General features: G+C 41.7%; 1 protein-coding gene across 5 annotated transcripts in view; it reads right to left on the reverse strand.

The window, feature by feature from the left end:
* Ica1 (islet cell autoantigen 1) overlaps positions 1 to 14,028 on the reverse strand; it is a 144,344-nt gene that overhangs the window by 96,020 nt on the left and 34,296 nt on the right. For all 5 annotated transcript variants that reach the window (XM_031381173.1, XM_031381174.1, XM_031381170.1 and 2 more), the window contains exons 5-6: positions 11,924 to 12,047; positions 7,052 to 7,250 (exon numbers count right to left, since the gene is read on the reverse strand). In XM_031381173.1, the coding sequence (XP_031237033.1) occupies positions 7,052 to 7,250; positions 11,924 to 12,047 (323 nt within the window). The remainder of the gene's footprint in view (positions 1 to 7,051; positions 7,251 to 11,923; positions 12,048 to 14,028) is intronic.

Below are 14,028 nucleotides of genomic sequence, written 5' to 3' on the forward strand. Positions count from 1 at the left end.
CCAACTCCCACCCATTCCTTAAAATAAGAAAGGGCTGAAGAAATCCAGGAACCGAATCCTTCTGTAAAAGTCAGATCCAGACGTGTAGAGTTCACTTGTGGGATGGCAAGCCTCAGTCTCCTTAGAGTATCTTCAAATTCGGCAGTCCAATTCTGGAGTAGAAACTTCAACGGGCACAGCCACAGCATCAGCAGACAGGTCAGGATCTGAGTCCCGGGTTTTGGCACCAGCTGTTGCCCGCGCAGACTCTTGCCGGGAAGAAGACACGCGGACACTAGGATCCTTCTGCAGCAAACGTTTATTGCCCTCATCCAGAGGGAAAAAAAGGGGCGAGCCAATAATCAGCACTGCTTATATATACCACAGCATGGTGTGTTCTCCCATGATTGGCTGTTTGCTCATCACCCCACGTGACGCCCCGGGATGGGCCGTGACTAGGCATCTTTCACTCTACGCACATGCGCAAACAGTTCTCTATGCACATGCGCAAACAGTTGTTTACCAGGAGTTGACAGCGGAAGTAGGCGCCATCTTGCCATGGCGAATGCCTCTCCAGCTCTACCGCTCTCCATACCATGGTACTTTGAAATCAGCTATAGGCAGTAAGGAATACATGGAGAAAGGTATTTATCAATACCCTTTTACCCCTGATGAATTCTACCTTAACAACAGTAGTAAAAGCAATAATCTCTGTATGCAATGGGTGTTATCAGCTTGCAAGCATCAAAGACTCCTCTGACCAAGAACTATGAATGAAACCATCTGATTTTTTTCGCAGCCATCTACGGAGGTAAGTGGACTCAGCAAGATGAGAATGTCCTTGAGGTGGAAGGCAGATATATTTTAGAAGTTAGTGCTCGCCCATCCCAGTGGAGGTACGTCTTCACGGGTGAGCTTACAGATTTCAGAGCTTAAAGAGCTAGAGAAAAATAATGTCACACAATGATGATGCCTGATTGCATTTAGCAGATGCAAAAATCAGGCTTAAGCCTAAGTGTCCCCAGATGGTGTAGGCCGTGCTGGGAAGGAGGACACAGGCTCCATCCTCCTTCCTGTTTTCAGTGAGGACCATCAGCCACCAGCTCTGTCAGCTCTATCTCTTCTGAGAGTGTTAGTCTAAATAGTCTTAGTGTAGCCCTCAAGCAGAGGTTTGGTATTTACTAAGTTCAGAGGGAGAAAAATCAATAAGGAGACACAAAGGTCCAAAGGCCTTATCCTATGAGAGTCAGAGTTGAAAGCCAGCCCATAATTATTAGTTTCCTTCCAAGTTGTGCCATGTGAAAATTTAGGCTTTTCCTGTGGCATTTTGGCAGCAAGATTCACTGTGCTTGGGGGACCACAAATAACAAGTGCCCCAGTTAAAACATCTAAAGCAAAACAAACACAGGCACATACCAAAATGGACCAACGAACACTAACAACTATGAAGCAGATACATTTTAAAAGAGTATTAACTTTATAAAAGGAATTTTCACCTCACTTTATAAAAGGGCTCAACCCATATGCAGAATTCTAGAATGAACAGAGGCAGAAGAGACAATGGAGTCAGCTCCCCTCCTCTTTTTACAGGAACAAAGAAATGCCCAGGAAGGTCAAAGTTTTCCTTAGATACTTAACATTGTTCCACTGTACAGACCAAACAAAAGATTACCTATTCAGTCAACCCTGGTTGCTGGTGGGTCTCAGACCTACTGGGGCTTTCAATTGAAACACAAACTGGTTTTATACACAGAGCAGAGATGCAAGGCATAAACTGAAGGCCTCTATTACAGGACAAGAAGAAGGGGGAGTGGAACAATCCTGTAATACTTAGAGGCTCAACTCCCCTGGGACCTGCCCTCAATTGCTAAAAGAGCCTGACCTCCGACAAGAGCCAATGATTTCAGCAGTAATTAATAAAACTGTCAAATTAATTAACCCAAGTCTTTGTTCACAAGGGAAAAAAACCCCATCTATTATCAATACTGCTGTTTATCAGTTGTAGACCAAACTCTTTGACTCAAATCTTCACCACTGGGATACAGGATCACTACTGATTGGCAGCTCTAAGTAAGCTCCTACCTAGTAAACTGCCTGTGCTTATTAATAAGCCTTAGTGTAATGTGTCCTTTGATGATACGACCAGTGGATTAGCAGGGCTCTACAACCTAATGGTATTTCTAACGGAGACAGACAGGCCTAAGAATCCCACCATATATCACTCACAGTTCCTAGAATGCCTTTTAGATATCCTTTTGAATTACTGTAATGAAACACTAGGCTAATGTTGCAGGGTTTAATTAAACTATTTAGTAAATGGCTCAGGTTAAGACAGTGGTTCCTGTACCCTTTGTCTATAAAGGCTGACTCCTACAAATGCCCACATAGACATTTCCATACTATCTCTTTAGAGGCTTCAGAACTACTTTCTTACACCTAGGCTAGCTTTTATTCCATTTAGAATAATTACCTTCCATCCCATTTCTGACTTTCAAGAAAAACAAGATACTTAATTGACCACAGAAGCTCTCAAGGGCACCGGCTTCAGAGGCTCTGCTGGGCGCCTGGCTTTGGCTGATGTAATCTGCTACGAGAAGCTGGGTTCTATTTTTAAATCATACCCTTTTACTCTACCTTCAAAGGGCACATATATCACACTAACTTCACTCATAAAATACCTCGTGGTACTAGGGTGAACCATGCTGTCAGGAGGAGCCTCCAACAGCATAGGGACAGGCAGCCCCACCTACATAAATCCACCCATAGGCTCCTACATGCTAGTCTGGAGAGCTGCTCCATGTGGCCCTGACTCTCCAGGTATCTCTTTCCTCCCAGTCATTTTGACAAGGAGCAGATGATGAGCAGAGTTCTTCCAGAAGGCTAGGAGCAAGTTTTCCCCTCTGTGTCCTTAGTTCCCTTACAGGAACACTTAGTAACAACTCCTAATGTTGATGTGGGAGCCATCTTCAGCCCCTGGGCTTCAGAGAGTGCCACATCATTTGCTTTGTTTAATTTGAAACTTTCATTCACCAGTTTTGTCTTGCTCACTGTGACTGTGCTACATAAAAAGTTTCATGGCATTTGGGGGAAATGCTGGGAAAAAAATTAATCTTGGTTGGAGGTGAAAATTTCCTTCCAATTTGACTTTCATTTATGTTTATTCTGCTTATTTCTAAAAATAAGAAAGAGCTTTGTAATCAAAGTGACACTTAACAGTCTGCCAGAGGTCAGAACAGTGTGTTTCTGTCTCTGGTCTTCATCCCGCCAGGACCCAGGCATGCCGTGTTTTACTTGGTTTCTACTCTTCTACTCCCTGTTCTAACATGAAATCTGACTGAGTTGTGAATACAAATTTTGTAACACCTATTCCTTTTCTCAACATTTTTCCACTCCCTCCTTACAGATGTGTGTGTGTGTGTGTGTGTGTGTGTGTGTTTATCTACATCTTCTCTAGTCTTGCTTCTCTTTCAGGCATTGTTGCTTAGGCACCTCTGTCCCTGCCCTTACATCACTTGATGCTGCTTCTGGATGTTATGTTGCTTCTGCCTTGGGCCTTTGTCCACTTTGACTCCTCAGCTAACCTCTACAGTTTCCCACCCCTCTGTCCAGGTCCTTCCTATCTGTCTTGGTTTCTTTACTATTGACAAAAGCAACTGAGCTGTGGAAGGGCTTATTTTAGCTTATTGTTCAAGGTACAGCCTATCATGGCAGCAAGTCAAGGCTGTACCTTAAAAAGTAGCTGGTCTCATTACCCTCACAGTCAGAAGAGAACATGGATTGTTCTCCCTCTTTTTTCTTTTTTTTTTTTAAATATTTTATTTATTTATTTATTTATTTATTTATTTAATGTTTATGAGTACACTGTTACTCTCTTCAGACACACCAGAAGAGGGCATCAGATCTCATTACAGATGGTTGTGAGCCACCATGTGGTTGCTGGGAATTGAACTCAGGACCTCTGGAAGAGCAGATGGTGCTCTTAACCACTGAGCCATCTCTCCAGCTCTCCCTCTTTTTTCATTCACTCCAGGACACAAGCCATGAAATGGTCTGAAGACGGAATGAACGTAGTTAAGAGCACACTGTCTTCTCAGGCATGGCCCAGAGGTCAGTGCCCAGGTGACTCTAGACGTCAAGCGGACAAACATGAACCACCATACTAGTATCCATTCTTTCTTTTTGTTGGGGGGAGGGGTGCTACCTCACCTGGGATGCCCCATCTAGATTTTTTATTTGTAGCACCATTTCATCTCAGATAACCATTCAACACACTGTCTCGTGTTTACTTGTCTTATGCCCAAAGGATCACACGAGACAAGACTTGGTGCTAAGCTATACTCCTCTGTGCTGTCATGAAACTGGGCTTCAGGATCATTTGTTGAGCATGCAAATGAATGAATGGACACATTCTGAAAATTCCAAATAGGGGGCCATAACCATGAAGTTAAAAATTAGAGCTTTGCCTTCTTGAGAATATGTGAACCCAACCAAACTTAAAGTCCTGGCTTTATCAACTGAACTGTGGAGGACGTGATAAGGCTGAGGAGACGGTGCCTTAAAGACACACCTTGAGCACTCTGGGTCACTGTGCCAAATGACTTAGGTAAAACATTCCTGAGAGATAAACAGAGACTCTATTTAAGGTAGAATCTCACCTGGGCAGGCCTCTAAAGCTTATTTAGAGTTAATTTGCAAATACCCTGTAGCAGAACAGAAAACTTAATTAAATTTTAGAGTATCTTCCAAAGACAACTGCAAACCACACAACAGTTTTGTGTTTTGTTTTTTAACCTGAGCAATCACATATGTCAATTTCCAAGGCACCAGGAGGTCACCTACATGCAGTGGGGATGGTGAATGATCTGAGGAGAGGTGGCTCTGGCCCCTTGGACTCTGCCTGGAAGTTTGCCACTTGCCATGTAAGTGTCAACTTGGGGCTGGACACAGGACTGACTCTGGGTTTAGGCTCTGGAGAGAACCAATGTAGTCTCCTGTCCTCTTTGAGTCAAGAATAATCAAATATACTCTTGAAGATATTCTTCTCTCAAAAATAGTCTTTCCCCAAGTCCAAGTCTACCACATCCAACTATTAAATTGAATCCAGCACACACAGGATTAGAGAGGCAGGCACAGCTTCAACTACTACTGAGCAGTAAAGGATTAAAAAAACCCAAACCACCCATATTTTCCAGGATCAAGAGATTGGTGACATTAAACGACAGCAAATGTTTCAATGTTCAAACCAAATGACGAAGAACTTGGTTTTTGTTTCAGTCTTAAGCAGCTAGCAACCACCTCCCACCAAACAAAACCAAATAAACACAAACCCCTACGAAATTCTTCGGCCTTCCAGAATAACTGTTTTCTTGTCCTGGTACATTGGCCATACCCCAAGCTCCTCACTGAAGGAAGAGCTCCCATGCAAGGTGTCATTATGAAACGGCCACTGCTACTTCTAGGTATATTGCTCGACTTCCTTTGTCTCTTGATGGGAAATTGTATCTATTTTCAAAGATTCTGGCTTCCATTTTCTTGTCTAACCTCATGTTAGCTACCTACCATGGATCTCATTGTCATCTACAAAAGAAAACAAATGTGTGTTGATTATGGTAAACATTAAGGCCTCACTAAATAAAACACTGTCGTCAGCAATGTGCCCTGGAGGCAGCTTTATTTTTCTCCCAGTCCTTCTTTTTTCTAATACCAATTCCACCCCCATTATCCTCAATCCCCAAATAAAATACTAATGACAAAATAAATGACTGGCCTAATTACGAAGTCAGAAAACTTGCAAAACAGCCTGGGCTCACCAGCATCTAGTTACCGAACCATAAACATTTGATTTGTTTACTACCATGACATCTGATTTTTTTTTCTCTTTCGAAGGATGAATGAGTTCCACTCCATCCTAGTCAGTGAGCTAGACTTCACACACAGTCCCACCTTTGCCTGGGCAGGGTAGCCTGCCTTCCAGAGCAAGCTGATGCTGACATGCAAAAAAAGGAAAGAAAATGAAAATGAGGCTGGTTGGTTTCCTTTACAAGGAGCTAGTCTGAACTACAAACCATGAGAAAACTTAACTTCGAGAGGAATTTGTGTTGCTAGGTCAAGAAGTGTGACCCCTGTCTTGAGCAAGAGAAGTCCCTTGACTCCCGCTCAACCTCCTACGCACCAGCCAGGGTTCCAGGCTCCCAGTTCCAAAGCCATGTCCCTAAAAAGGAATCTAAGCCTTTTAAACATCATTTCTAATTATGAATGGATCAGTTGAGATGACTAAGCGAATTGACACAATATTATGTCAAGCCTAACTTTTGGCCGCTTTTTTCTTTCATGCCCCAAAACACACCCAGTTGCCCAAACAAAGAACTACCAAGACTGTACACAACCATTACAAAAATCAGGCCACATGTTCACTTGCTCAGTGTATGGCTGCCACCCAGTGGTAGGATGTAGTCCTGTGGACAAAAGGCTCCAATTGGCTACATTAACACGTGATTTTTTTTTAAAAAAGCAACTGAAGATTATTCCTCAGGAAAATTAAACAGAATATTCATCTTTTTGGCTCTTATGTTCCTCAGAGAAATTTCTGAAGAGATCAATAGCAGGTACAGTCAATACCATTCTAGCTAACCACACAACTATATCCCAGTGCCTCTGAATATATCATAAAAGAATTATTATTTTACTAGTTTCAACATGAATTATCAATTAAGGACACTTGTTAAACAGTCTAGTCTCACTTTCTAGATGTATGTAATTGACTCTGGATTTTTAGTTACACGTGAAGAGGCATTTACAAATGAAAACCTTATAAAAAGTACACATTACATAAAAATCTGACTTCAATTAATACCAGCTACTAAATCCCAGCAATTGCCAGCTGTCTCCTCTCTTATCCTTAGAGAATTATATATCACATTAATTGGTATTCTGTCATGTTTTTTAATGTCAGCAATGATTAATTGCATCGTTGGTGCTTTTGAGTTCTATCTTCTTTACCAGAGGGATTCAAATCACACTTGGTTGCCTTCCAGCAGGTGGCCCTTTTGACAACCCTCAGAAAACTTCCTACCTTCCTGAACTTCTCCATTTGCTTGTAGAGGTCTGGATCAAGTTCCTGAGACACGTCCTTCATCCATAATAACGCCCCTCTATATTCTGTCCTGCACTGCTCCATGCGGTTCACTGTCAGCCAGGTATCAGAGATGGCCCGATGTCTGAAAGTCTCTACTTCTTGGTGAAATCGACACAAAGGGTTTCTCAAGGCCAACCTGTACAAGAGGACAACTAAAATCACAAAACAAAGGAAAGGAACAGTTCCAGATCCTGACATTCTGCATGCATCATAAACCCATGAACTAGACTACTGTCTAGAATGCAGATGCCTTGTCAGGAGGCAGATACTAATAATCAAAATGTGTGGGAATGTGGGAATCATCCATACATTGCCCACCTTCTGATCTTTTAGTTATTAGTGGACTCCATTTATGTTGCTGGGTTGCCTCAGGCCTGGATAGTGTTTGTTTGAAGTTAAAACCAAGCCTATATAGTGAAGGATAGCTAAAGCATAGCCATTCCTATTTCCATTCCTGGCTACTCCCTGTCTTTTCTGTTGCTGAATTTTGGATCCTATGTGGAGGGAGGGATGGGATTGACATGGCTTCGGTATCCTTGACCTGGCATTACTCCTCAATCACAATCTACAATATGCTCTAATGGAAACAAGTCTAAGGGATAGACTTAGTCTTAAATGAGTCTGGAAAGAAGAAAAGCGGAGTTACTGAGGGTGTAAGGTGCGTCAGTAGTATCAGATAGGCTGTATAATTCAATCATCATAAAGAAGCCAGGTGTGGTGGTATACAGCTTAATCCAGGCAGAGGACAAGAGGTACTAGAAGTTCAAGATTATCCTCAGCAGACCTAGGCTGCCTGAGATTCTGGCTTAAAAGAAAGAGAAAGAAAGAGAGAAAAGGAAGAAAGGGAGGGAGGAAAGAAGAGAGGGTCAGAGCTTCAACTCAGTGGTTCAGCATTTGCCTAGCACTAGCAAACGTCTGGGTTCTTTCTTAAGCATTGCCAGTGAACAAACAAACATCACACCAAAATGAACGTATACTGTACACGTGTAAAATTATTATAACAGTAACTGTTGAGCATAAAAAACTGTCATTTATTTCTACAAAAAGGAAAGCTTACGACAACTTTAGGTAAAATATTTGGGTTACAAAATACTGCTTCCACATTTGAAACCAATGAAGCAATGACGGATGACTCATTTTGAAAACACATTCTTTCCTTTTTTTCAAACACTTGTTTTTATTTTGAGTTATCTATGTTGATGTGTGTGTGTGTGTGTGTGTGTGTGTGTGTGTGTGTCTGTCTGTGTGTCTCTGTGTGAATATAGGTGCTCTTGGAGGCAAAAGATATCAGACTCCCTGAAGTTGGAGTTATTAGATGGTCGTGAGTCACCTGGTGATAAGAATCAAACTTGGGGCCTCGGCAGGAACAATACAAACTCTTGGCCACTAAACCCTCACGCCAGTCACATAAAACATTCTCTACAAAGCTTCAGAACAAAGGTGAAAACATTAAACACAAGATGAACAATTAAGATCCCATTTGCATGCAAAATTACTCAGCCAAAGGGAACAACAGTATTGGTAAGCTGAAGTGAGCTTTTGGCAGCTCCATTGGTATCTCCGATGCCTTTTATGTCTGCAGTACTCTGAAATTATAAATGCTGCAATAAACCTTAAGGGAAAAAAAAAATCTCTTTTCCTGTTTTCCTGAGGTTTCCTGTCACCTGTAAAATACTGTTTTGAATGTAGATCTAACCTGTGACAGCAGCTTGCAAATGCTGTCCTACCTACAGTGTGTTAGAAGTCTTCTCAAAATGACATATCACTGTGCCATGACATAAGTTTGTGTTTTATATTGGTGGTTTAAATTTAATATGTGCTTTATATCCAACATAACATGTAGTAGATGCAAAGTGTCACCAGTGTGAAGCTTCATAGCACGGAGGACGTCTGTTTGAAGATAAACAGTCCTCAGATGGCTCCCAGAGGAGGCCACTCACTTTCTGACTCCTTTTCTCTTCCTTTAGATTTTGTATACTTTCCTACATTTGCTGACGATGAATATTGTCAATAAACTACTCTCAATCCCTTGGAATGCAGGACATTATGCAGACACCTTAAAGTTACAATAACATGATGTTAGAAAATTAAAAAGGGCATATACAAAACCACATCTACCCTCATCTCTGACACCACCTTATATAAATCAGAATGGTGAAAATCCATTACTGGAGTATAAGAAAAGGGGTCTAGATCAAAGAAAAATACTCTTTCTAACTGAAAATATCATCCTCCAATGCAGGCTGGAATCACCTTTTCACTTAGGAAAGTCTCCCCAGTGGGAACAGTTAATAAAATAACTAAAGGGCTATCCCAAGGTATTTATCCTAAGTAGGGAAAGTTAAATAATAGAGGGCCTGGATTAAAGTGCTTAAAAGTAAGACCACCTGAACTCTGTCCTTAGCACCCAGGGTGGTTCCTGTAACTACAGCTCATAGTATTGGATGTCATCTTCTGACCCCATGTAACACACACACACACACAAACAAAACAGGAGGCTTAGGCTAAGTATATCAGAGCACACCCAGGTAACAGAATCCTGTGGAGTTGCTTTTTATTTCTTTAATTTTGCTTTTTTTTTTCCAAATATTTACACATTGAAGATCTAAAAGATTAGCATTATCTAATAAAATATCAACTTGCTAAGTTATTAATCATAGACAATAACATACATAATCTATCTGCTATGATGCTGTTCATGCTAAAAGCATATTCAGTAGGGCTGAATGGAAAGTTGGTTTAACAGTTAAGAGCAAATACAGCTCATAGAAGACCAAATTTGGTTCTTAGGCCCCATGTCAGTGGCTCACAACTGCCTGTAACACCAGCTCCCCCTGGCCTGAACCCTCCCCTGGCCTCTGTAGTCACCTGTATACATACATACATACATACATACATACATAGGCATACAGACAGACACACATACAGTTAAAAGAAATCTTTAAAAAAACATTCTGGAATACTCTAAATCATGTTCACTCAACTAAGAATTCGCATTCAGAGTGATTTTATGGGGTTTTCCTGCCTCCTTCACATTTAGGAGTACTAGGTGTGACTTCATGTGGCTGGCAAGCAGCTGTGAAAGCAAAGCGGCTGTGAAAGAGGCCACCTTCCCACCTAGCTGGTTGTACCGCATTACATCAGGAGAGAGTGCTGTCTGCTAGTCTATGGCAGATACTTTCAAGAATTTGCATTGTTTTGTTGATTGTTTTTACTGGCGCGCGCGCGCGCGCGCGCGCGCGTGTGTGTGTGTGTGTGTGTGTGTGTGTGTGTGTGTGTGTGTTTGGGGGGGGAAGAGGGAGAGAGGTTTAAGATAATAGTAACAAGGTGACATATGGATTCTTTGTGGGGTCATTTTGGTACATAATCACCCAGACAGTAACTGGATAGTCAGAGAATGATAAATATGATTGATAATAGCCACACTCAATGTCATCTGGGTTTTAACACCATTTTCATAAACAGGTTATTAGTTTTGGTGCATAGGCACACTTAAACTTTTCTCACTGAAATCAGTGATACTTACAATCTTAACATAAGAACATTTATTCTCTGTTTTCCCAGGAATCAATTATCCCTGTAATATTGAAAGAGGCTATGTACACAAAAGAATTATCTATCAAGGGGTTATGATGCACTGGTTTTAGAATTTTTCTCTTTTTGGTTGGTTTGTTTTAAGCATTAAAGGTACAATTCAAGATTATAAGAAAATATTTTTTTTTAAAAAAAAATTAAACTTGGTAGAGAACAGTTAGAAATGGCAATATTCACTTATGACTACTACCTCTGCATACAAGTCAGGGTCTAAATATTAGCAAGAACCACAGTGTCCAAGAATGGGGTCACTGAAAAGCTTGTAAATACTGCCAGATTTTTTTTTTTGTACCACCTTTCTTGGGTTTCCATAGGAACGCTCATGTGAATTGCCAATCAATGGCCTACTCTTGGATCACAGGGAAGGAAAGCAGTTATTGTAAATAGGAGGGGAGACAGGTGGGACAATAGAAGTAAGTGAATTTCTGAAGCCTCAATAATCTTGGAAACTACCTGCAAAGCTTTCTTTAGGTACAATTCTGTGTATGTGTTATTTATGGAGATATTTTCTTGGGCTTGTTAGTAGGGAGGGAGACTCTGAGTCTCTTCTCTCTAGCACAAAATGCAGCTGTGTGGCACAAATGCTGTCTGGAAAAAAAAAGTCCAGATACATTAGTTGAGGTTGTGTTTTGAAATGCAACAGCTCTGTCACAATTTCCTCTGTACTGGAGACTGTCAAACTTTCCTGTACATCAAAATCAACTGATCTGTTTGATCTGTTAGATCTGTTTGAAATACAGAGGTGGAGTTTGTAGGTGTGGGGGCAGGGCCTAGATTCTGTTCTTGAGAGGTGATGCCTCTGGTCACAGGCCTGGAGCTCGTGATCCTGGGCATCTTTGCTATTCATTAGCCCTCAGAGAGCAGAGAAGGAACCTTTCAAGTTGGTCTCATTAGACTCTTGCTTTAATCAAATGCTGAAAAGGGATCAGCCTGATTGTCATGAACAACTTGAAGGTCAAATGTAATCACTCACAAGGATTGGCACACATACTGCCTCCCACAGAGCAGAAGACAAACAAGATTAAATACCAGGAAAGAAAACAAATCCTACATGCTCTCTAAATCAGAGGGAAGTGGGAACTAGCTAAGTATAGAATAGTTCCTCAGGCTTAGGCTAAAAGTGTTCTAGACTGTGCAACTTTCCCATTGGAAGAAGCGGGTCCCAGATTCTCTGTGGGTCCCCTAAAACAGAGCCTCCAGGAAGGCCACACACACCTTTGCTGGGAAGAAAAGCAGAGGGCCTTTCCTGTGGCTTGCATCATTTTTCCTGCTCTGGTTTTGTCTTGGAAGCCTTGGGATCGGAGAAATTTTCCCAGTTCATTTTCTTCTTGAGACAAGACTGGTGAAGAAAACAGAGAAAGAGGCAGTGAACAGTGAACATTTTTATGACAAAGAAAGTGAGGGTGACAACTCACAAGGCCCTCTCTCTTCTGGGGCAAAGATGAGAGGAAATTAAATCCAAGTGGCAGGCTGCAAGGTAAGTCCCTCCAGCTCCCCCCACCCAACCGTTTAAAGCCCATGCTGGTCTTCCATTTACAATGGGAGAGATCAAATTCACTCGAATACATCTGTCAGTGAGTTTGGTGCCCTGTAATCAGAACCAGAAAATGACCTCTGTACTGAAAAGCGAGCCCACAATGTGCTGCTTCCAGCTGAAATGAAGGAGTTGGGTTTTTCACGGCGGCCAGTGGGGACCTTTTGTGGCTGCCTAGAAAGCTAGCTGCCTCCTATTACTCTCTCTTGCTGACTTTTGATCTCTGCTGCCTGAGTTACATTCTGTCCTTTGTAAATCAACTCAAATCTCTCAACCACTAGGAAGCAAGTTGGAGTTGGAAGTGGGGACAGAAGGTGTGTTAGGCCCCCAGGTAGACCATTTGGTAAATTTTAAAAACACAGAGCTGGAACCAAATCTGGATTGGTTCTACTTAAACTTGATTTTATTTTTAGAGCCAAGGACAGATGGGGCAATTTAGTAAGACAGTGATTTGGCACACGCCCGCCGTCTACAGACTGATTTGGTAGAAAATATAAAAAAAGTCATGGAACTGTATGATTCTTTTGATACCACTCTTGTACCATTATGAGTACTGAGTACATTCTCAGGAGGTAACAAAGGAGTCACAGAAATGATCAGCACCATTATTTATAACAGCAACAATTTTTCTTTTCTAGAAACTGACTCAGTATAAGCCAAGCATCCATGAAACCGCCAGAAAGGACCCAAACCTCCACCATTAGAGCCACAAACACAGGACTGTGTGTGCTTGTAATACAAGCACTTTACTATTGAGCTACACCACTGGTAACATGTATGGTGTATATGTATTGATGCTTGGACTGAGGCCAGAGGAGAATGGTGGGTGTCTGGCTCTATGACTTTGTGCCTTATTCCCTTGAGACACTCTCTTACTAAATATGGAGCTAGGCTAGAGGTTAGAAAGCCCCAGAAATCCCCCCAACCCTACCTCCAAACCTCTCCCAGTCTATCCCAGCTCTAGGGTAACAGGTACACATGGACCATACCTAGCTTTCTGAGTCCTGGAATCTGAACTGAAGTCCTCTTATCAATTTATTGCCATGCTTTGCTTGAAAAGCAATTGCATTTTTATCCATAGAACCATCTTTCTAGTCCTATCCTTGGTATTTTGAGACACAATATTGCTATGTAGCTCAAGATGGCCTCAACTTCCCAATCATTCCACATCCTTTGGCCTCTGCCTCCTGCAGATCTGCACATGTATATCATCTATTTCTATAACCACATCTAAAATGTCACTAGAATTCTTGTCCATTTTACAACATGCAACAAATCTGGCATAAGGGTGTTTACTTGGGGGAAGTGATGTAGCCCCTAACCCTAACCTCATCTCCTGCAGCCAGTTCTTCACACCATGTATATGAGTGTACTTAATAAAACTGTTTTCCATTGTGATCTGAAGGCTGAGTTATTTCACCAACCCATCAGTCTCTCTACTCTTCAAATTGGACCCCATTACTAGCACCAATCTCTCTAACAACTATGCAAAGTTGGATGGGCACCACAAGTCTAAAGAACTCACTGCTGCTTGCCTACATAGGACTACAGTTCTTGGGTAGCAGCAGAAAGTCCTGCAGCAGGAGGAAGGGTTTTTGGAACCCATTTTTTAAAAAAATGAGAGAACTAATGCCTCTCTTCATATTTCTCTCTCAAGATCCAAACTCCCAAAGCCTGCTGTGGGGAGGCATGCTTATAATCCTAGAGCTCAGGAGGTAGAGGCTATGGACTTGAGAGACTGAGGTTAGTCAAAGCTACAGAGAAGAAGAGACCTGGTCTCAAAAAA

This window comes from Mastomys coucha, unplaced genomic scaffold, assembly GCF_008632895.1.
Source record: "Mastomys coucha isolate ucsf_1 unplaced genomic scaffold, UCSF_Mcou_1 pScaffold20, whole genome shotgun sequence".
NCBI lineage: Eukaryota > Metazoa > Chordata > Mammalia > Rodentia > Muridae > Mastomys > Mastomys coucha.